At 35.2% G+C, this 25,109-nt stretch overlaps 3 protein-coding genes across 8 annotated transcripts in view; 2 read left to right on the forward strand and 1 right to left on the reverse strand.

Annotated features, from left to right (window-relative positions):
* On the forward strand, positions 1 to 6,331 carry LOC128191766 (innexin unc-9-like). 5 transcript variants are annotated; one of them, XM_052864044.1, is made up of 4 exons: positions 1 to 76; positions 2,682 to 2,756; positions 3,218 to 3,232; positions 4,081 to 6,331. In XM_052864044.1, coding segments are annotated over exons 2-4 (1,278 nt in total). In that variant the 5' UTR covers positions 1 to 76; positions 2,682 to 2,754; the 3' UTR covers positions 5,342 to 6,331. The 5 variants fall into 5 exon arrangements, with proteins under 5 accessions (XP_052720004.1, XP_052720006.1, XP_052720003.1 ...); XM_052864043.1 differs by lacking the exon at positions 1 to 76 and adding an exon at positions 1,094 to 1,448; XM_052864042.1 differs by lacking the exon at positions 1 to 76 and adding an exon at positions 1,094 to 1,246.
* Positions 6,332 to 10,663: 4,332 nt separating this feature from the next.
* Positions 10,664 to 12,105, forward strand: LOC128191767 (uncharacterized). 2 transcript variants are annotated; one of them, XM_052864048.1, is made up of 3 exons: positions 10,664 to 10,938; positions 11,495 to 11,842; positions 11,967 to 12,105. In XM_052864048.1, the coding sequence occupies exons 2-3, from the start codon at positions 11,500 to 11,502 to the stop codon at positions 12,074 to 12,076; spliced, it is 453 nt and encodes a 150-aa protein (XP_052720008.1). In that variant the 5' UTR covers positions 10,664 to 10,938; positions 11,495 to 11,499; the 3' UTR covers positions 12,077 to 12,105. The 2 variants fall into 2 exon arrangements, with proteins under 2 accessions (XP_052720008.1, XP_052720007.1); XM_052864047.1 differs by lacking the exon at positions 10,664 to 10,938 and having other exon boundaries at positions 11,452 to 11,842.
* A 138-nt stretch (positions 12,106 to 12,243) lies between these two features.
* Positions 12,244 to 25,109, reverse strand: part of LOC128191768 (anion exchange protein 3-like) — a 61,493-nt gene continuing 48,627 nt past the window's right edge. Inside the window, exons 29-36 of the mRNA XM_052864049.1 lie at positions 22,868 to 22,948; positions 22,443 to 22,505; positions 21,811 to 21,896; positions 17,871 to 17,966; positions 16,611 to 16,790; positions 16,310 to 16,397; positions 15,513 to 15,666; positions 12,244 to 15,309 (exon numbers count right to left, since the gene is read on the reverse strand). Of these exons, the coding sequence (XP_052720009.1) occupies positions 14,852 to 15,309; positions 15,513 to 15,666; positions 16,310 to 16,397; positions 16,611 to 16,790; positions 17,871 to 17,966; positions 21,811 to 21,896; positions 22,443 to 22,505; positions 22,868 to 22,948 (1,206 nt within the window). The 3' untranslated portion in view covers positions 12,244 to 14,851. The remainder of the gene's footprint in view (positions 15,310 to 15,512; positions 15,667 to 16,309; positions 16,398 to 16,610; positions 16,791 to 17,870; positions 17,967 to 21,810; positions 21,897 to 22,442; positions 22,506 to 22,867; positions 22,949 to 25,109) is intronic.

Below are 25,109 nucleotides of genomic sequence, written 5' to 3' on the forward strand. Positions count from 1 at the left end.
AGTCGAGAACTTCCGGTACATTTTGTTACGATGATAGACTCATGAGGGACTTTCGGATTTCTCTTCATATTATAAAGTATGTTGTTTTTTTTTTTATCCATATTCATATTCATAGAAAAGTTGAATGGAATTTATAACATTGCTTGTTAATTGCAGTCTTCACGACAAATTTTTTTCAGCAAATGCCCTTCGGGCATGTAGACCCATCATTTTAACCCAGCCCATTCAAATTTTTACATGCCCAACTCAAAATTCTTATATTTACCAGTACATGTATGGTGCAACCAAAATAAATAAATAAATAGATAAAGGTTTTATATCAATTTAATTCTATTAGGGACAATGATTCAAATTCTTTCCAGCCCTCTCTCAATTTCAAGCTCTGTCATCTCCATGGGTGAGTTCGATCATTAACTAGAGTTAAACCACGGTAGTAAGGAAAATTAACTGTGTTCGAACGCACATTGGTCTATGTCTGGTTAAAAAAATGAGTAGATGTTAATTGCTACTTATAATTTTACTGTTCATGAAAAAAGATGGACAATACCCTGTAAACACATTAAATCTGACATGTGTGCGCTCTAAAATTTAACACATTGCATGCTGTGCTAATTAAAAAAAGCAATTTTTGGAGGTTTCGCTTTCTGCCGCCATTTTTAAACTACCTGACCAAAGACAGACCAGAGACTCTCCATTGGTTGGACCACCGTTTCATTTTAGTCCGACTAAAGTGAGTTCGATATCATTTTAGTCGAACTACGGCGACCGTGGTTTGTAATCGAACTTGCTCCATGTCGCTTTATTCACTTTCTGTAATTTAGCAAATGTTTATATACAATAGGTTTAACTAAACACTTCAATGATTACGATTGACGTTTATTTGACAAGTTGTACCGAGAATGTAGACTGCACAAAGCAAGTTACGGGAATACCTTGGGTAAGATGGAAGAAATGGCAAGTAAACACATAGTACATTGACAGAAAATTTACACATGCCCTCCGGGCATGTAATTTGGCAATTTTTACATGCCCGCCTGCAAATTTACTAGGCCCCGGGCATCGGACTCCCGGGTTATTTCGAAGACTGTAATTGTATGAACAGAGTGCATCAAGAAAATAATACAGTGTTTAAACAGTTAATACCGTGGGATTTAAAAAATGTGTGATGTGCAGCAGATTTCTTTGTTCAACTGCCGAACCGACCATTTCGTTGCGTTTCTTTGGGAAAACTCAGAGCCAAAAGCAGGTGGAGTTCCACTTTTTTATAAATATTATATTAGGATATACATATTGTTCAGTTATTGTAAAATTTAGTTGTAGTTTTTAGTTATTTTCTGTTTTTATCGGTATTAAACATGTGAATGCGCATATTATACTCGGTACATAGGCATATAGAGATCTAGTGAGAGGGGCGTTGCGGCATGGCTATTATCTTGAATTACCCATGGGTAAATGCTTTTGTTAAATATTTTGATTATGATAAACTGTTTCTTCTTGCTTGTTCAGTTTGTTTGTCATTGGAGAATTTTACTAAAAAGCTTGAACCCCCCCCCCAAAAAAAAGCAACGTTACATCATGTTTAAAATTCCCTTGACTGAAATAAATTCTATTTTAATAATGTGACATCAAGCAAAATACTGAGAGTGGAAATGTTTAGAAAAGGTCTGTAATAGCTTTAAGTATTGCAGCTGCTTATTTTTTTTTAAAGAATGATATTGCTTTCTGCGTAGAAAACAGAATTATGCTTATTTATTTCTAATGTCTGGGTCAAACAAAGACAAATTTTATATAAATAATTGCCATTTAAAGACATGAAATGAAATAGGCATGCCAATACATTGGATGAAGCATGTAATTTAAATGACATTTTTAAGAGTCAACGTCATTAATTGATTTACCAATGAATGAAATAACAAATCTCAAACTATTATATAAATAGTGCCTGTTTGGGAGGGTAACAGTTGAAATTGACACCCCGAGAAAACCATTGTCAACCGACGCGAAGCGGAGGTTGACAATGGTTTTCGAGGGGTGTCAATTTCAACTGTTATCCTCCCAAACAGGCACTATTTATTTTGTTATACTGAATGTCTTTTTTAAAAATTTTAAGAAAATTTTACTGCTTTTATATAGGAATAACGTGAATTCTACAGCGAACCGTACGCGCATAATTTTCGCGCATGTAACATTTTTTAATGTTACCCGTTGCCAAGTGCGTTGCTAACGCTGAGGGTAATAGTAAATATTATTAACTGCGTCTTAACCAATCAGATTTCAGTATTTAACATGAAAGTATAACAAAAAAAGATATATCCATATAAAAACATAGCTGGTTAAAAGCAGCTAAATCCAGAGAAGAAAGTCTTGTAATACCAACAGTTAAATGCTACAGGTTTAAAAGTATTTTTTATCTGCTTACTGGGCAAATGGCCAGCGATCTTTGGAGAAATAATTCCCTCTTTTGGCACTTTTGAATTAGTAACTTAAGCTTATAGAAATCATTTTCTTTACTCTATACAAGTAGTTAGATAGACATTAAACTTCAAAAACATATGTGATGTATTTGATAATTTTGTTTTAAACTGATAGCTTGATGACTATCCCATTGTTAAGGATTATTCTGGTAGGTTATATGCCATCTGACCCATGTCATGTGATGATTGCGTCATTGTGTTTTGTAGACAAAGAGTAAATCAACATGAAGCAGTGTTACATTAAATCTGAATTGGACAGTTAACCACCAGGACTAGCAAAATGTAAGTACACAGTCAAACCTCGTCATAAAAATCTCCCCACTTCATTCACTGGTCAGTGATCAGATCATCCATGTGTAAAGATTAAGAAACAGTTCTTTATTAATAATATGAAGTACCAGTAGTAATTACTTTAATTAGATACAATAATGAATTAAACATTTTTTGTCAATCTTTTTTTTTTAAATTATATATTATATACATAAGTACATCTCAGTTTCCTAAAGAAAATAATTTGTTGAAATCCAGCTTTCATCAGAATTAAGATAAGTCAATCAGAAGAATAATAACTAGAAATCCTTTGTGTCAGTTATTTAACATTCTCATGCTGTCATGAAATAGAGCTGTAAGCTTTTAACTTTTACTGATTTTTTATAGCAATAAGTTATCAAATCATTTACAATATATATGAATTGTACCTCACTAATGATATTTCTGAAACTTGTTGATTTGTTCAATGGTAGGTCAACTCATAGAGGGTAATAATTGCTGATCTTTCTGTCGTCAATACAGAGAATCAGATAATGCTTTTCTTTATTATTTTTTTTTTGTGGCTGTGGATTTAAACATGCTTATAATTGTGTGTGTTGTCAAAAACTGCTACTAAGGCCCACTTGGTTGCGGGTGACTTGTTAAATTAACTGATAATTTTTATGAATAGTGGTTTCCAAAAATATTTCTAAATTACCAATTTCAAAGGCATGAAAGTAAATTTTATGTATGACATGTGTACACACATGCACCCAAAAAAAAAAAAAAAGACGAAAAAGCTTCACATTTTCAACTACTGTCATCTTTACTTTACTTTTAAAAAAATTAAAACTTCAGAGTATGTCTGAAGTGTTAGATTACAGATTTGTTCAATATTTTAAATGTTTGCAAAATGAATGATTTTTAATGATAGAGGCTTTTGTTTAGTTCATTTATGTACAAAGAATTGGGTGTAGATTATGAAATCAGCAATGGACTTTGTACTAAACAAATTAGCCATGTAAGTGGTGTGTGCCTAAAGACTTTTGTATAGGGCTCTGGATTACAAGGAAAGATTTTGTTGTGTGATTTTTATTAACTCTTCTGATTAAGGGATAAACTTTAATCTGTTTTACAGAACAATAAATTTATATAGGATATTGTGGTTAAAGCATTAATTTTACAGATTGCAATGAAAGTAAAGAAGAAACAAATAAAAGACAAAAATAAATATTTTTTCCTCAAAACACTAAAAAATCAATTAAGGAACATGAAATTTTAATTACCAACATTTCATGATTTATAAATGATGTTGTAACTTGTGCAGTGTATTGAAGCATGTTCTCCTGTTTTGTAGGTTAACAACTGTGCTGGGAAGCTTAGCCAGCTTCTCCAAGATCTCGGGGAGCAGCGACGATGACTGGATAGACCGCCTCAACCACCTGTGGACTGTGGTGCTCATGACCTTGTTTGCGGTAGTGACCTCCTCCGGACAGTATGCAGGGAACCCCATTGAATGCTGGGTACCTGCCGAGTTTACCGGAGCATACACAAGTTATGCCAAATCTTACTGTTGGATTTCCAATACGTATTATGTTCCTCAGGAGGAACCAATTCCACACAGGATATCAGACAGGTACAATCAAGAATTAACTTACTACCAGTGGGTACCCATCATTCTGATGTTTCAGGCACTTATGTTTAAAGTTCCCAATATTGTTTGGCGAATGATGAATGGACAGTCTGGTGTGAACATGGAAAGGATAATTGCCCTCTCCGAAAATGGAATGATGGGAGATCCAGATGACAGAATGAAAAATATCTCGCACCTTGCCAAGTACTTGAACCGCTGGATTGAGACTCATCGAGAATACAGATACAACTTCATCGTAAAGATGCGGGAGAAATATTCTAACGTGCTTTGTTTTTGCTGTGGAAAAAGAGATGGCACTTTTCTGACGGGATTCTATATTTTTATCAAGTTTTTGTACTGTGCCAATGTTGTAGGACAGTTTTTCCTTCTGAATGCCTTTATGGCTACCGATTTCAATATGTTTGGTTTTGAAGTGATTGAAAATTTCATTTACGACAGAAACTGGAGGGAATCTCCTAGATTTCCCAGGGTAACTTTATGTGACTTCAAAATCCGCCAACTCGCAAATGTTCAGACTTTCACTGTGCAATGTGTTTTGCCAATCAACCTATTTAATGAAAAAATATTCATATTTTTATGGTTTTGGTTTTTTATTGTTGCCGCTTTGTCTTTTGGAAACCTTTTCCATTGGATATACCAAATCGTATTCGGAGAAAATAAAGTCACCTATGTTCGAAAATATCTCAAAGTAGCCGGTGAAATTCACACTAACTTTGACAAAAAATTGTCCAGAAAGTTTGCAGAACATTATTTGCGGTCAGATGGCATCTTTGTTTTAAGGATGGTGGGTAAGAATACATCTGCCATGTTTATGACGGATCTGGTTCAGTTACTGTGGAAGACTTTCAAGGAGGAGCACTGTTCGATGAAGAACGGAGTGACCGAGGTGGAGGAGACGCCGCTAATGAATGGAAACTGCCAGATGGGGGATATGGAGCCGCCATCTCTCAAAAGTAAACTGTAATACACTGTGGTCTCGGTGTCTATCCCACAATTCCAGTCGATTGTCTCACCATTTTTAATTGATTACCCATCCTGTATTTTCATTGAGTGAAAATCTCCTTAAGACTTACCGTACATTATGTATAGTTCATGGTATTCGATTTTTTTATAGTAATTAGTTAATATTTTGTATGTAGATTTCACATCCTGTGTTCTCATTTCTCAGTGAGGCTGCCTCTAAAACATTGCCCTACCCCAACACATGGTTAAAACATTGGGTTCATTGCTAGGAAAATAAACTTTTTTTTACACAATAACTAAATAGTTCATGAATAAAGATCTGCATATAACTTATTAATGGCTTTAAAAAATGTTATGCTGTGATTTTGTACAAAATTAGAACCGTTTTAACAAGAGCTTGGACTTTCTGTGGGATGTTACTATCTAGTTTGCTCACCAAAACAAGCTGTCAAATATTGACCTGCCTTCTTCTAATTCGCTAAGAGAGGTTCATAGACTGTCAAAACCGGAAAGTTTTTTGCCAATATCTGCTCTGCTGTGTGAAATTGGCGCTGTTTCAGCGAAATATACATCTCCGGGTGAAGTTGGGCAAGTGTCATTGCATTCAATATATTCATATCTATTAGCCAATGACTGGACAGTTAATCATAAGTAGACCCCGCCTTCATCAAATCGGAGTTTGTCACGTACTGCCCAAAGTCCAAGCTCTTGTTAAAACGGTTCTGTCTGGAGTTGGGTACTGTTATATCAGTCATTTAGGAGAGGGCAAACATTGTTTAGAGGTGGTCTGATACTGAGGTTTCGTTGTTGTTGCCTTCAGTGCCTTGTGTTATTTTTGTTCTAGTCAATAGCAGGTGCTCCTTATTAGAGAATAACTTTATTAAGTGGCTCTGTCAAATGTTGTGAGAATGCTTGTTTGCCGTAGTTGAATATGCATCATATTTTTGTAGAATTTTATTTTTTCTATAAAACAGCCTGAATTTACAAACTATGGATCTGTTGAAATAATTTATTTTTGTTTTTGATTTGACACACATTTGTATTATTATACCTAATTGGGCATTGTTCTTGTGCTGTGAAGTTTAGTATATAGGTTGTTATATTATAAAGTTCACATTAGTCACAAGTACTTTTACACAGCCCTTCCCCTGCACTTAGTCGGACAATCACTGCCATAGCTAGTCATTACTCGGGCATTTCTTCTTTATTTGGGCATTGCCGTATATAAGCCCTTTTTTCAATGGCATAATAAATAAAGCATTCTGTTTTACAAAATTCTAAAGATAGCATTCCATCGCATTTTGAAACAACCATTTAATTTACTTGGCTTCATAAATTTGTTTTATTATTAGATTTTCCTATATAGACTCAGTAATGAAATAGAATTAAAATCTTACTAAATAGGCCTACCTAATTTCTGAATGATTAAAGAAAAGGGATATATATTAACTGCTATTATATTTAATACAAGATCAATAGAAAGCTAACAAATCTTATTCTTTTGTTCCCTACATAAACTCTTTACTGTTGGAGAATAAAAGTATGTTGGCTCTTTTTACAGTCATGACACAGTAGGATTTAATTAAAGTACATGATGTTAATTGTCGGTCTTGTATAGAGGAAAAAACAAATCAATATGAGAAAAACCCATGTCTTGTCAATTTCTAAGGATGCATATGTTTCATTTTATGTATGTTTAATTTTTGCAACAGAACCAAGAGGAAATTGGTTAAGTTCTGAGTGATATGTTACAAGTATTTGTTCTGTAAACAACGGGACTGCGGTAACTGCTGTGTTGCATCAGTAACATGATTGTCTCAAGTGTCACTCTTCCTGCTCTTAATCAGAAGTACGTACTAATGGGGTGACCAGTAGATGACGGGGAGGAATTATACTGACTACGTCCTCACAGCAGCACTGAGCAGACATTGTACCAACCAGTACATTGTATTTTACTTGGGTTCCAACTCAAGATAAATCTATCAGGTTAAACTCAAAATGGTCATATGATCCTTTTGTATGATAATCTAGACACAAATCATTATTCAATCATTAAAGCTGAAACGCTTTAATCTGCTCATCAGCTAGTATTATATTTGACTACTTTAATTATCAGTATCTGTTTGTAATGGGGAATTTTTCTGCTTGTATCCACCTAAGTGATCTGTTTGGTAAATCAAAGCTCCTTTGGTTTTTAAAGACATAGTTCAATTTGGTAAGAGATTAAGTTTACATGGTTATAGGCAGTCCATTCTGGCTTGGGGTAAAATGCTGACGATGGACCCTCCACTTTGGAGGGTCCATAATGGAGGGGGTGGAGCTTGGTGTGTCAGTCTTAATTAAGAGTCCGTTTGATCTGTCATTCCAATTTCATCATGCACCAAATAGCTAAAACATATGGGTTGTTTATTAGAAATTAAAAAAAAGAAGAGGGAGGTCCTAACATTTAATGAATTTAGCAACTTCAAATGAACTTTATCAGGATACATAAATTACTCTATGTTTGTGTAACAATTATTCTGAGTCCAGTGAGACTGTGAACAGGAAGTTAACTCACCTCAACGTTGAGAGAGATTTATCTTTTTTCCCCGAGTAACAAATATTAATGTATAAATAGTAAAAAAAATGCTATCAATGGATGTTGACAATTATTTACAGAAAAATTAAGAAAACCACCCGATGATCTTGTTCTCAAACAATATGATTATCGGAAATATCTGAGTCCGAATTCCAAGTCAGCAAGAGTAATATAAAATAAATTAATCATTTTTACAAGACTTACACTTTTGTAGAATAAAATTCATAAGCTGTTATAAATTTTAAAAAGTTTGTCCATTTCAGCAATAATGCAACTGTAATATTTTTACTATATACACCTTGTGTAGAACTAATGAACAATTCTTTATTACCAGTACATGGGTTTTAATATGTTATTTCAAAAGATTTAGTACACTAGAGGTTTCTTTTTTTTTTGAATGTGATGTTAATAAAAATGTGCAAATACATGTATGACTGTAGCTACATAATGCGTGCAAATACGAAATATGAAGTAGTAAATGGATATAAGTGTACGCTATTAAGAGGTGCAATATTGTTGTTACAAGTAAACCCTGAATTTGTGGAGTGCTTCAAACCAGAATGATCTCAGCTTGTAAAACAAACTCTGTAACACATGTGTTTGATTTGAACTCCACTGAAGGGACTTCTCAAAGTTAATTTTTTGACAAACACTCAACATGTGCAAGATCTCTTCGTCCTATGATGGGGCGTTTTTCTTGGCTCTATTTATGATTTGCATGCAACAGTACTCAGCTTGCAGGTTTATGTTATTGTGACATGTTCAGTGGGAGAGATTTACCCATATGGAACAAGTTGATTACAGTGACCTTTTAGATTGATGTTGAAGTTGTGTATGTAAATGTCAGATTGTGAATGGTCACAGCGAGTGATGATTTGTTGTGCAGAATAGCTCCAAATTGATGTCAGTTTGTTGTTTTTGTTGTATGAATGACCTAGTTTTAGTACAGACATGTACAGTACAGATATTATGGAAAATGAATTTGGACCAATACCTATGACATTCACCAAAATGTTGCTCAATAAATCTTGCATAAAATTGAACAAGTGTTATGTGTTCTTACACTCCAAGAAATGTTACCATGAAATTGTTGTACCAATGTACCTGCTGTTTCCTGTTATATGTCTACTTATCTGTTCCTCAGTCTAATCTTTGGAAAGAAGGAATATGATACATCATTTTTCTGCCAAGTATAGGATATATAATACATGTATTAGAGAGTTTTAAATATGGCAATCAATATTTGATTACATTATACAAATCAAAGTTAATAAAAATGTAGGCATCTAGAAGACTAGAATCGCTCTTGTTCCTTGCATAAGTCGGGAACAATGTGAAGACATGGAGGAGGGCGACATGACGGAACAATGTGATGACATAGAGGAGGGCAACATGACGGTATAACTGACCCGCTGGTGGTTGACCTGGATGATAAATCTATAATTTTGAGGTCTTTCTCTACTGACCTCTCTGTGTTACTCATCAGTTTAGGTTCAGTCATTGTTGAGGTCAAATAACTCTTAGTATAAGCACTGATTCATGGCTTAATACTTTGGGTTGTTGATTGACCCAATCAAGAAAATTAGGGTGTATACAAATTTTTATCTTACTGTAAACATAGTTTAAGGCCTTAGGAGTACATGTATTTGATATATTTTTTAATTAGTTGGGAGGGCTATAGACTGTGAAACACTCGAGAAGTCAGTATAAAAGTAAAGTAGCTAATTTTCCCCAAATAACTTGGCATACTCAACAATGCATTTAGTGACTTCAGCATTGTTACATGTAGTAAGCATTGCAGTAAAACTAATACTGTGGAATCATTAATTTTATTTCGTGGGGGCCAATTTTTGTGGATGGCTTAAATTTTACAGGTTCGTTGGGACGTAATTTCGTGTATTCTTACATATTTACATTTTCCAGTGTCTTTGCCTGTGATAACACTACGTATCGATTTTGTACTATATAACCCATAATACAAATGACGCCAAATTGAGGCGCCAGCGGGGTTTGCTTATTCATATTTAAATATTTAATCGTACGATGCCTTAAAATTATATAAATATAAGTAATAAGGAATCATTCTTTGAATATTATGAGGTGATAATTTCAGTCGAGGCGTGATCAAATCTATCATAAAGCCCTTCGGGCTTTATTGGATTTGATCACGCCCCGACCAAAATTATCACCTCATAATACTCAAAGAATGATTCCTTATTCCTTATATATCTACAAAAGGAAATATGACTTTATTACCCTAATTTATCAATTCGTGGAGGATTTTATTTATGAATGAGAGGTACCCACGAATTTCACGAAAATTGAGCCACCACAAAATCTAATGATTCCACAGTACATGGCAGAGGAGGGGAAGGGGGGGGTGGGTCGATCATTTAATTCCACACTCACACCTGGTATCTGGCTACTTTTTCCTGTGGGTGGGGATTTCCTATTCTGTGTGTATGTTACTCAGGATTTCATAAAGTAAAACATGTTTGGTTGCATTACAATTTGTTGAAACAAATTTTTGTGGATTTTTGTTGTGTTGAGCTATAACCCCAAAAATGCAATGTTCATTAATGACATAATGTATATACATAGATACATGTAGTATCATTGGCCATGTATTAACATATTCTAGAATCACTTAATCCACGAAAATAGATACCACAAAAATTGATGAAAACAAAGACAGCTAGTATATAAAAGAAAACTACAAAATATTTACTATTGGCATGTTGTAATCAGGAAATGCTTGTATTCACAGTGCGTGCTTCTTTGACATTTCTGGACAATGGAATTCAGACAAAAGTTGTTTCCTTGTGCAATAAAACCTCAACTTCACAACACAGAGGTCAGAGAAGGCCGCGACTTCTTAAATAAAATGGTGGACCTTTTCTGTGATCTAGCACGACCTGTAATTAATATCTTACACCTGAACATGGGAAATGAACACTCAATGTATATATAAAATCAGCAAACCAAAGGATGGGCGGACTCCACAGTCATCATCCAACAAGGTAAGGAGATGGTCCTTCTGTCTGAATAGTTCTGTTTCCAAAGATGTCATCATCTTTGTTGATGATTTTTTATGGTTTAAGGAATATCTATGTATGACTATCAATATTGTGATCTTTTTAGGTACATGTATAACAGAAAATTTCAATTAAGATTTGTTAGCAAATTATAAGCAATAACACACTTGAGTTTTAGTTAATTAAACCAAATTATTTACAAATGATTATAACCAGTATTTTTCCAGATTTCATCTCTGATAAATGACAGTAATTTGCTAGTACATCAATTGATAATATATTGAAATGTTAGTAGGACAGACAGATGAAGGGATATTAATGAAACTACATGCATGGATACCCAGTTCTAATCATTGAAACTTGCAATATGTAAGAAAAAATTGGCAAAAAATAATTTTCTAACCATACAGAGTGATTCTGTTTCAACTAGTACTGTTAGTCAATTTTTTGGGAGAGTTTAATTTGTAAAACTGGTACTGGAAACAGTATCAAAAAATGGTCATTCCATGAAAGATGCAATTTAACATTGAAAGCCTTTCAGGCACCATGTCACTAGATACCCTCTGGAGCCTTTCTTTGGTGGCCTGCAGTTTGTTCCTCACTGTGCAGGGGGGATACGAAGGCAGTTCCAAGGGAAGATATGATGACAGACCTAGGGTGGGATATGATGACAGAGTTAGGGTGGGGTATGAAGGCAGACCCAGGGTCATGCTGGGGGAGACCCCTCTGGCAGGGATCATCCGACCAGTGCCATTAGGAAGCCTGGTCCCGACCTTTCACTCCCAGTGCTGTCCTTGCACTGCAGTCAACAGGATCTACCCCGATAGATATCATGTGATCAATGGGAACCAGGCACCCCCACCCCTCATTGATCTACCCTCATTTAATGGTATGGAATATACAGCAACCTGGAAGTATTCTATACATTTATCTATAACTTAACTTAAAATCAACTGCATGATTGAATATTTTTACATTTAAATCAACTTATTGATTTGGACCTTGTTTTCCAGCAGGTGCCCCCTTTTTGCTGTCACCTCCTTCAAAACCTGTACCAGTGCCATCAGAGGTGGAGCCCACTCCTGAATCAAATGAAGGACCAAACGGTGGTGGTGATCGCTGAGTCCCTATTTATCATACAGTAACGACCACAGCATCAAGGGAGAGCTGTCCATTGCAGCAAATTGACCCAATATAGGATCTTGCTCTGTTTCGACTCAAAGATGGATGGGATTTTTAATTTTTATACCAGTATTGTTCTTGTAAATGAATAATATGCAAACTAATAGCAATATTGATAATAATTTATTAAATAATACTCTAACTTACAAAAAATGAAAGGTTTTGTTTTCTTCCGATCACTTCACTACAGCTACTCATCTGTATTATTATAACAATTACATCCACTTATCAATAAACTATCTGTTTTCTTTACTCCAGGAAAAATCTCAGTTAAAAAAATCTATAAATTAAATAAAAGATTATTACAATTAGCAAAGGGCAATCACTTGGTGTTTTCATGCACCTAGCAGTGAGTTAATAGTGTTGCTAATGTAAATGTCTATATTACAAACAATATCACTCTAGTAAACAAGCTATATTTCAAATGCAAATCATAAATACCATTAGATTTTTTACAGCCAAAGACATGAAATTATAAAAAATGCCCTTCTTTTGCTCTAATCAATAAAGGAATTTAAACAAATGTACAATTATAAAAATTGAGGAATAAAATTCTTTGAACCTAGAGAAATGTTGTTTTGCATAAGTTTGAGGAAATGTTTACAGAGTTTCACTCTACATTAAGTTGATGCTAACTAAAACCAGATGTGTGGGGTTCCAGATGTCAAATATCTCCCTGAATCTGAAATCTGATCACTCAAAGAGCCTGGGAAATAGTTTGTAGAGTCAGAGTCATGGAGACACTGCAGATACTGCAGGGACTCTAAATAGTGTGATTATAATGTAGGCATAAGAACACCCCTAACTACAAGCCAACAAATGCTGAACTCCTGCAACTGAAAAACCTGCAGGTGACTATAGCACATGACAAGCCAGCTAAAACAATCTTTATTTAACAAAATTAATGATGAAGAAAATAGTTAATATAATCTAGAGCATTTCATATTCATGTACACACTGAACCGCACAAATTGAACTGATCTTGTACAAAATTGAGAAGAGGTAGATAGAATGAGAACTTCTTTCCAGTAGATCAAGGCATTATTGGTTCACCCTCAACATCCTATTGAAAAGGGACCCATGGGACAGTGCTTATCATAGAAACACTACGAAATGTAATGGGACCGTTAACTCAAATCTAAGCTGTTATGATAAAATGATTCCTGTTTACCTACATATTGCATAATCTGAGTATTCTTGATTTTACTGAATAACCAGTTTGAGCTTAATTACATTCTATGAACAGTTTTAATTTTGTAGATGGTATTTATGTGCTTCACATTTGTGAAATAAGTTATGAATATGCACAAAGTGTTACCAGTATTTAGTTAATTAAGTGACTGAATGTAAAATGAAGCAAAAATAAATGACCCTCAAGTAAATAGATATAAATCCAGGTAAATTATAATAGGTATGTATGCATCTGAATGTATTACCGATATAGAACATGAATCCCATACAGGACAAGTTTAGCTTTCAAAGTAGCTGTAAAGATCCTTATAATTTTTATCCTACTGAAATCGGGAATAGTTCCAGTTATGTATTGTAGAGCTGTAATGTTGACAGGTTAAACAGCAAACACCAGTCAGGGATCAAGAAAATCATTCATCTTGAGAGATAGTTTTATAAGGGTGCCTTTCTGAGAGTCCTAGAACTAGAGTTATGTTTAAACAAATAGACATAGAGTTGGTCTAGGATCATATTGACATTAAAAGACCTAGCCTGGGTCAAAGATCATTTAGGATATACTGACTGAAAGACCTAACCTGGGTCAAAGGTCATTTAGGATATACTGACTGAAAGACCTAACCTGGGTCAAAGATCTTTTAGTACATACTGACTGAAAGACTTAGCCTTGGTCAAAGGTCAATTAGTATATACTGACAGAAAGACCTCATCTGAGTCAAGGGTCATTTAGTATATACTGACTGAAAGACCTAGTCTGGGTCAAAGGTTATTTTCTATATACTGACTGAAAGACCTAGCCTGGGTCAAAAATGATTTAGTATACTGACTGAAAGACCTCACCTGAGTCAAGGTTCATTATACTGACTGAAAGACCTAGTCTGGGTCAAAGGATATTTACTATATACTGACTGAAAGACCTAGCCTGGGTCAAGGATCATTTAGTTTATACTGACTGAAAGACTTAGCCTGGGTCAAAGGTCATTTAGGATATACTGACTGACATACCTACTCTGGGTCAAGGGTCATTTAGTATATACTGACTAAAAGACTTAGCCTGGGTCAAAGGTCATTTAGGATATACTGACTGAAAGACCTAGCCTGGGTCAAGAATCATTTATTAACTGTAAGACCTAGCCTGAGACTTGGATGATGTAAAGTATATGTAGTAACTGAAAGACCTAGATGTAGCACACAGACAAGCACCATCATCAGAGATAAATAGGAGGACTTCTGCTATAAGTACACAGAGAGATTAATGTAGAAACCAGATGAAATTATTTATATTCCAGGCATCCATCTGCTTTTTACAATTAAATTTGACTTGAATAATTACTTCCCACTTGTGAAATAAATAACAAAAATGTACAGAGCTACACATATGTATGGAACAAACATATACTTTTATCTAAACCCAACAAATATACCAGTAACCTTATATATCTCAGTTCAAAAATATATAATTCTTTACATTCATAATAGAGACATTCAATGAGAACCAGTTAACAATAAGCGTGGTTTGTAACAATGTCTATAGATTTGTGCTATAATTGTCGGAGTTGACAGATGACCCTGAGGGATTTCGCTGATGGTCCTGGAGTTTCACTTTCATTTCCTTGCTGATGCTCCCAGTGGAGCGCGGCTTGGGAATCAGAGGAGACGACGCAGCTTTGTCATCATTGTTATCGTGGTCAACATTTTTTCGGTTATAAGGTTGCATTTCAATGTTGTCAACAACGACTCTGGAGTTGTTTTTGACAACACCAACGTGCACAGAATCGGGAGCGTCTCCATTGGTCAGACTAATTTTATGATCTATTGAGTCTCTTTTCGTATCCTTTGGTTTGGATTTGTCTCCCTTTAGAATTGCTTTGGCCAGGTTGAACTTGGAGGATTTGGCTGCTGCCTTTGATGTGGTTGTTTCTATTGAGTCTTCATCAATGGTTGCCAGTTTTGATGCATCTTCATCTTGTACAATGCTAATGTCATCTGCAAAGTAATCACTGGTCATTATATACTTAATCATGGAATACTATGGTTCAATTTCCTTGAATTTTATTGGTATATCATACCCATGAAATTTGATCTTCATTTCGTGAAACTAAATACCGGTAACTAATTACTCATTAAAATTAATTCTCAAAATTATGCGCCCAAACATAGAGTTCTCTAAGCTTTGACTGCTGTTTTACCTGGCAGTTTTTTTGCCCTAAAAGAGGCATTAGTAATGGCTGACTTGGAGATTGAGTGGGCGGAAGTCGAGGGTGTGACCGCCATCATCCCCCGCAGACTGTCCCTGGAGCTGGACACCACTGTCTGTAGGCTGTTAGTCATAGCACTGGTAACCTGTTAACAGCCAATCAAAATTCAATGTCAGGTATGTGTGGCCAATCAAAACTCAATGTCAGGTATCTGTAGCCAAACAAAATTCAATGTCAGGTACGTGTAACCAATCAAAACTCAATGTCAGGTATCTGTAGCCAATCAAAACTCAATATAAGGTATGTGTAGCTAATCAAAACTCAATGTCAGGTATGTGTAGCCAATCAAAACTCAATGTCAGGTATGTGTAGCCAATCAAAACTCAATGTCAGGTATACAAGTCAATGTCAGGTATGTGTGGCCAATCAAAACTAAATGTCAGATAAGTGTAGCCAATCAAAACTCAATGCCAGGTATAAACCAATCAAAGTTCAATATCGGTTTATATGTGTAGACAATTAAATTTCAACATCAAGTGTGTATAGCCAATCAAAATTGTATGTTGTGTATGTATAGTCAATTAAAATTCAATGTCAGATTTGTGCAATACTTGTTCTATACAAAAATGTCCTCCACCTAGTTTTCGTTAAGAATTTGTATTGCAATCTTGACTACTCTGCCTCATAATTTCTAAACACGATAAAATCTGAGAAGTAAGACTTGATTCAATCATGCAACACTCTCTTTTTAGTAAATTGTATTGATAACTCTGATGGTGTATACTGACCAATAAAACATCTGCATACAGTTCATAGCTGGCCCTGTAGTGAAGATCGTAGATAGCTTTCAACCCTAAGTGAGGCTGGCTGTTAAACCTGTACAAAGATCACAGAGTTATCTCCTCTTTCAAAAGTCAACACAATTGAAATGGTTGAATTGGATACATAAAATAACCTCTGAATATTCCATCGACACACAAAATTATCCCTAATGCTTTCAGAAACACACAAATGATTAGATTATTTGATACATACAAATAATCATCTCTTACAATCACAAGAGCACACAGTATCACCCCCGATACTTACGTGACATAGTAGAGGCCGGACAACATCTCTATGATGAGGGAGGGGCTGACGGCCAGTCTGGGAGGGAGGTCTCCGTACTGACTGTGTCGCCGCTTGGGCTCGGGGGAGTCGGACAGAGAGAAGGCAGTCTCCTCCTGACTCTGTATGTCCCCCAGGCTCAGAAAGCCTGTGGTTGCTATCCTACAACAGATAGATAGAAGGCTTTACATTTAGTTAATAACTCAGGAAAGGTGGCGCTGTCCTACAGAAAAAAAAGAAAGGGCCTCACAGATAGTACATATCTCAGGAAAGGTGGTCACTATCTTACAATGTAATAGAGAGAAGGCATCATAAAGGGTAAATAACTCGGGAAGGATGGTCACTAACTTATGACAGAGAAGGCCTGAGTGTAAACAAATAAAAAAAGATGGGAGTTCCAGGGACTTGAAACATTATGGATCTCAATCTTGATATCAATCAATTGATTATTCATTCTAAAAAATTCCAAATCTCTGCAATACCAGTAAATGTACCTGTAAATGTACTGTAGAAACATATATTTTCGTTGGGTCAAAATTTCGTTGTTTTTAAACCAAACAAGATTTCGTTGGCATTTAATTTCGTCATATCGTAATCTTTTTGTATTCATTAATACCAGGGTTAAAAATTCGTCATGGATTTAATTTCGTTGATTTATATTGCCAACGAAAATAACGAAATTAAATCCTCAACGAATATTTCTGCTTCTACAGTATATGAATTAGACATGACATACATTCAGGATGATTGATCTATAGAGCGCTTTTTTTTTTTTAATCTTGTATTTAAATTGAGGCTGAAGACCATGCCAGGTAGGGAGAATGAAGATATACGACATACATTCACTTTATCAATGCCACACATATTACCTACTATAACAGAAATATTTATGTTTTAAAACTGTGATGGTGTCCATGATTTAAACTGATGCCATGAAATAGCCTTAGCAATAAATTAAGCTCTGTCTCCAAACAAAATAAATATCATGTACGATGAGATTAATTGGAGGAATTTAAGACTCGTATTTGATCGTAAGTAATTCCGATTTTCCATTACACGATTAACTGAGATACGCAGTTTCTAGTAATTCACTGTTGATCCCCTGATCACTTCTTACAGACGAAGTTCGTCAGGAATCGGGGATTTTAGAAGGAAGACGTGAATCAGACCTGAAGAGCTCTGCTTGCGCTTAGCAGCTGTTAATTATAATTAATAATCCCGGCTTCATTATTGATTGTGTACCTGGAGCAAGATTTACAAAACCAATGATGAGACTGGGTTGTCAGCTCAGCAATCTCCGTCGTAAAAGTCTGAAGAACGGTGGACAGAATGGCTTGTCTGAAAAAGATATTAAAAATATTGTCCCTCAACAGAGCCTGCAAAAAGTAATCAACGAAATATCACATGTCACTTAAATTCTGCAACGAATGAACGCTCAGCCAAGTCTGGGACCTAAAGCCATATATATTCTACAGATCTGACGAAATGTTAACACGTAATGATACTCATGGTTTTAATGAATTTTAATTTCATTGATCTGCATATTTAGTTCTTCTATTCCATAAAGTTTATTATCGCCTCTATTTTCTGACATTAATGTCATGGTTTCTCTGCATATTAAAAGAGATCAGAGTTTACCTTCCTAATTAACTTGTCTATGAATTAAAAATGATCATCATTTCTTACAAAAATTGTTTTGTGATCCCCTAAAGCCTAAACACAATAGAGAGGTCAATGAGAACAAATTAACTTGCTCAAGTATGAAATTTCTAGTCTGGCTGTTTTTTCTTCATTATAGAAGAAAGAATTTTGTCTGCCCCCCAGAAGAAAATCTCTTCTATATTGATTAAAAGAGAAGACACATGTAGAGTTACCCTGCTAATCTGGAGTTGACACTGAAGAATTACAATGATTTAGAACTGTGAAGCAAAATCATAGTCAGATCAGTGGTAGATGGTTTGCTAATATGGCATCAAAAGCTGATCTTACATCTCTTAAAAATACATCATTTTATTATCTTACAGGTTACTGTGATTTCCATTTGTTTTTGTTCTATAATTTGGTTTCAAAATGTTGTTATTAATTACTGAATCTCAACACTACTTATATTATGAATTGTAGAATTGTTTATAGCTTATGTTAACTCTTTCATAACAAAACTGCTTAACCCTGCAGAAACCTCAGTCCATTTGATATCTTAATTCTGCTAAAACCTCAGTCCTACTAACTTGATCCTTCTCAAACTTCAATCCTGTAAATATTTTGATCCTGTTTAAAAACCTCAGTCCTACTATCTTGATCCTGCTCAAACCTCAATCCTGAAAATATCTTGATCCTGTTAAAACCTCAGTCTTACTACCTTAATCCTGCTCATACCCAAGTCCTGCTGCTATCTTAACCCCTAAAACCTCAGTCCTACATATATCTTGATTCTTAATCCTTGCAAACCTGACATGCCACTCATATTATGCCCTTGCTAATACATGTAATACCATGCTTTTTTAAACCTAAGCCCCTACTAATTCATGTACCTTCACCAGGTTAAAATTTGGACCTGCTTGAACCTCATCCTTTGTGAAAACCTTCCCCTTGTTATTACCTCAGCATTGAACCTCAACTGATACATCACAAGCAAACATAGACAGCACACTTTCAACAGATTAATGTACACAGCCACCATGTCTGATCAGCTCTAATCACTATAGACCTCAGCCAGGTGATTGATAGCTTACTGATTTGGAAAACCAACCACCTGATTTCTCATTCACCTAAATCTAAGGAGACTTCAACTCATGGGTATTGTGCATTGAATATTTGCCATGAATCTTCCAATCAATGATTTTTTGTCTGTATTCTGTCCAAAGATATTAATGCTGCACATTTTCTTAAATTTTTTGATATTTATAAATACCTCAGGGTTTTGATGATGTTCATTCAGTAGTATAAAAAAATCCCAAGAATTCTTTACCCCCTCTAGCTTGTCAGGTTTCAATACATGACTGAAAATAAAAAGTCTACTGGGATTTTGCAGTGCGACAGACAAGAAAAGTACCCGAATGATAACATTGAACATTTTTGAAAGTGCTCTGAGTGACTACTGGATGGAGAAAAGATGTCAACATTTCCCATTATAATTCTCCATAAGAAATCAGTTTTTGTTCCCATAAATTTTTATGAGTAAAAAATGATAAGGTATTAATAAAGATATCTTGGATATTTTCAATATCATTGATTTCAATTGCACTTTTTTTTTTACAGGTATGTGTATTTCTATTAAAAACTGTCCAAATGTGCTGCATATCTTGGGACAGACTATATAACATTCTGTCAATACAATTAAGTTTTTGTTAAGTGAATGGATTAGACTGTCTTGAACTCTTATTCTGCTAATATTTATAAACTCCCCTAATGACATCATTTGGTCATGTTCTGAGCCATGTCAGGCACAGGCCAGCAGTTTTCGATCTGAAATCATATGCCCTTTGATCATGTGAAAGCCTTAGTTGAACTTTGTTTTACTTCGATCAAGTGACATTTCTACCTACATCATGTGACAAACCTTACAACTGTAACAAATAGCAGTTGGACCATTTCTATAAAACAGTCCAATTAACTACCTTTGGCCAAGTGACAAAGATATGATCTCAACATTAGAGTTTTATTGAGGGACTCATTTTACCATTAGAAAAACTCTGACCAGTGTGTCCAAGGGATGAGATAAATTTTAGCCTAAGGATACTGGCTAAGTGCCTCAAAATTCTCCAAATTTTTAACTTTGGGATAGTGAACTTAATATATAGATTATTACATGGCAATTTTTCTATCGCATCCTATATTAGCCCAAGGTTGCTGTATATCAGCTCGATAGCCGTTAGAATAATATTACAGTGTGTATTAGTATATCAGGTCAGATATGATTCTTACATCCTATTTAGCTCATCTGTTATATCTACATCATAGCTCAATACCTCAGGTATATTTTTTCCCAGAAATCTTATTAAAGCTTACCATTTTTATTTTTTTACATTACATGTACCTCTAATTAGCTCACCTGTTCTGTCCATTGATGGCTCCATATTGAGGTAAGGACCCACTACAGAAAACCAATTAGCTCACCTGTTCTGTTCAGTGATTGCCTCTTAATGAGGTAGGGGACCACTACATCACAATTATAATTAGCTCACCTGTTCTGTTCAGTGATTGTCATGTACTGAGGTAGGGGACTACTACATCACAACTCTAATTAGCTCACCTGTTTTGTCCAGTGATTGCCTCGTACTGAGGTAGGGGACCACTGCACCACTCCTCTGCCTCCCGACGGTCCAGTCTGGATAGAGCACTCTCAGTGAGGGAGATACTGCTGATGCTTGATGGCTACAAAATGTTTGAGGCGATACATTAAACAATTTTTCTTAGCACAATATGACATCATCTGCTGGGCACAATATGCCATCTAGTGCTAAGCAACATACTGTAAACTAACCTTTATTCATGATGACCTTATTTATTTTGTGATTTACTAGAGATCGGCTGGTTTGTGGTGACAAATATTTGCAATCAATGTGTAGTTTACCTGGTAAATAAAATACCACGGACATATGAGGATTGGACTGTGCCAAGAAATAAGAGGCTTCCGAAATCCTTATGAAAATTTCTCCAACACGAATAAAAGGTGGTTTACAGTATGCCAGCAATCACTTAGCACATTATGCCTGTGAGTGCTTATAGCCCAATACACTTGCCCTGAAACCATTCTGATTGGCAAATTCATAAAAGTCTCCAATATATCAAACAATTCTCATTAATGATAATTCAATAAAATCCTACACTGAAAGAAAATGAAAATAGAAAAAAGTCAGAATGAAGATGATAATTACAGACTTAATAATCATCATTAGCGTCTGATACAAATACTGAGGAACTAAACAACTTTTTTCTGATTGTTACGGCACTGGATCTCTACCTTGAGACAAAATATCACTATTACTGCTGTCATATTTCATCAACTGATCCCTGAGTCGCTGTAATGAATATCTGACTTGTCATCTGTATCCGTCTTCGGTTTTAATGTAGACCACCTTATAATGAGAGATCTTGGCTTCATAAAAAGTATAGGATTTCTCTGGATGAAGAATAATATCTGGTTAGTCATTGTAACTGCTTCCCAGGAATCTATCCAGACAGGATGCTGCTGGCTGCTGATCCTTTCACTATCAAGTCTCGTTCACCTGACCAGTGAACGACCATTGGTCCAATTTCTTGTGTCCCCTGTTACCAGTACAATTATATCACAGCCAAGGATATTTGTTTACCTAGCAATAAAGGGACATGCTTTTTCTTCAAAAAGAATTTGATGAGTTAAGAAGTTGTCCTTGCATCACTATTATGACTGTAGGAAATTCTGACAAGTTTAAAAGTGATTCCAGAGCAACCTTGATTCAGAAACTACTGAACAGTTAAAAGTAGTTCCTCAGGTCTGTTTTCTGATTAAATACTATCAAGTTTTTAATTGGTTCCAATATTACATTATTTTAGGGAATGCTGACAAGTTTGGAGGTGGTGTCCATGTGTGCTTCTAGAGATGAATGGACTTTTCCAGACTCATTCCATTAACCTGGGACTCCAGTAGGACTGAAGACTTAACATTTATTGTCAGGCAACACTGGCTAGCTTCATTATAGAATTACTCCAATTACTGTAATGAAGTTTTCAGTGAGGAGTTGCAATTGCCCCTGTATCAGCAAGATAATCTGTTTTGGCATCACAAGCCAGATGGTGTTTCAATTGGCCATACAAAAAACATGCAAGGCTTACCAGTGCATGTTGTACCATTGTTGATGAAGTGTCTTTGATGTCTATGGTGAACCCAAAGCTTTTCTGAACAAATTTCTCAGAATTTCATCCACCCAATCTCAGTCAAGTTGTCAAAACTTTTCACTCAACCAAAAAGGAAATCGACCAATATTTATTCTTCGGAATCATTTCAGTTTATAGGGACCAGCTTTCTTAGATTGTCTACTCTTCAATGGTTGTTTTTCATTGATTTGCTTGTATACATTCATAATTGTATAAAGACAGTGTTTCATTAATTCTTTGGACATGAAGATTCATGGGTGAAGGGTACACACAAAAAAATAAGTAGCCATGAATTTTTATGGTTCATGATAGCTGCATGTTGACTTGATACATGCATTATGAACCTGTCATTCTACAATAAAGACAAGAAATCATTGACCTACCTCATGATAGATGGAGGGCTGAGAGAATGTGGGGATACGGAATGTCTTGACATTGGGTTTTCCATCAGGCAACGTTGTTTCCTGCAAAATCAAAATACCAATTAATTGCACACCGCAGTTACAGAGAAGACCAGTCATGGCTGACCTCCAATCTAAGGTAAAGAAAACCTGAATAGAAATATCATGGATGCCAAGAAATGCCAAATATTAAGCTGGATTAATCATAATATAGCAGTTTTTGGTGATGTCTGTTTGAGATACCAAGATAAGATAAGTGATGCTGAATTGAGACAGTAAGACATGAATGGCCCTCTCATGGAGTTTCAATTCTGCTGTCATAATGGCTCACTCCTAATATGTGCATCCTTGAAAATGAGGACAGAGATGCCTTAGAGAAAAATTAGCTGTCCTGTTCATAAATCTGACAAACAAATTCACTGGTCGTGGTCAATCAATGCAGTTAATATGGGCTCTTTGTTTCATCAATGCTCATAAAACAGGATTGTAATTTGTTTAATGTACAATTATTTTAGCTTTAATCTCATTTGGGAGTAAGTAAGAACGTCTGCATGTAAAGCATAGTGATTAAACAAATTAAAATCAATAAGAAAGAACCATGTGTTTTCTTTTTGCAATTACCTCTCCAGCAAGGCTTTCAATAATTACACAGAGCATTCAACATAAAACTATGCCATCATCAGAAGGCTTTTTTCTCCTTTCCAGACTGGATTTAAGTTTCAGTCTTCAGACAATTAAATTCTAAGGGTCTGTCCTGCAGATCTTTGATGAATTTTAATCATATCTCTGCAATGACTTGTGGAGAATATCACTATGCCTCATTATTTTTTGTAATAAAAGTTTCCTGGGTTTGATCATTATTTTTCCCTTATTACCTGCATCAGAGCCATTCAAAGGTAAAACTCAAAGATGGCAGTTTAAGTTTCCATGGACAGATTTTCTTGTTTTAATTTCTGCTTTTTAATATGAGACTATCCCTGTAATCACTGGGACAAAAAAATTGTTTTACCTTTTAAAAAAAAATCAAGAAGAAACTGATAACAAAGCCAGACTTGAAAAACAATGTATTTACACAACTCAAAAAAATCATTATAGAGGAAAACAAAATCTTCTAGTTTGTTCCAATAGTTTACTTTGAGACTAAACTGGTGTTTAAACAGTATTTTTAACAATGCTATACTTTTTAATCAACTTGTCCATCAGCTTATGACATTGTCAAAATTAGCCTTGGAGGAAACCACTTTGTGCAAATCAGCCCTGAAAATTACAAAGATGTCAAATTTCATTGGAAACTCTAATCATATGTCCACCAAAAATGACTGACTGCCAGGGTGATGACAGTCATCAGACACTGACCACTTCCTGTGTGGAGGCTGCTGACAGGATATTTAGGGTAATTAGCCCTCACTCACTTTTTTCTGCAGCATTCTTTTGAATTTCTCCTTCCTCCTAACAATATCTCTAGGAACTGATATAAAAGCTCTGGTAATATTTCACATGAATTGTCTAACAGGTGTTCTCCAATCACAAAGAGACTCATTACCTGGCTAAGGTGAGCAGCATCCTCTGAGATCTTAATGAGAAGGTTCCTTAAAACTTGCCGCACATTTCAGACAATAGACTTATTAGGAACAAAAACAGTGGCCATTATCATTCAGAGTCCCCTGTCCTCTCATGTGTCTCCTTTAAGGAGCCACCTACCACAATGAGTGGGCGTATCTTAGAACTAGAACAATGCTTAATCAGAATTTTACAGCTACAGAAAGCTTTCACCAGAAGATAAGACAAACTTCTTTCCTACATCAAACAAAAGTCATTAATCCACAGGGAAACGTCCCTTGCATCAAATAGAATTGATCTACTTAGGACATACTTTACTTTGATTTTTTTCATTAATATTTCTTTCTTTGCTGGTATACTATAGCTGTCAACTTCTGTTACGAGCATACAATGAGACTAATACATACAAAATCTTCCTGCAGAAATCAAGAAAATTTCTTAATTTTTATATCCATAAATTAGCTTTCTGCAGCTCAATGAAGAAAATGATACTGTTGTGATTTCAGCAGTAATGCTAAAAATTCAAGTTCTCGTGCTGTAATATCAAAATTGCATCACATGAAATATTGAGGCGAACATGATAATCAACATATATAAGACTTGTTGTCGCTAAGGCTCTTTAAGGCACATATCACGCATTACACCATAGAATCACATGACATAC

Source organism: Crassostrea angulata, chromosome 7 (genome assembly GCF_025612915.1).
Source record: "Crassostrea angulata isolate pt1a10 chromosome 7, ASM2561291v2, whole genome shotgun sequence".
Taxonomy (NCBI): Eukaryota; Metazoa; Mollusca; class Bivalvia; order Ostreida; family Ostreidae; genus Magallana; species Magallana angulata.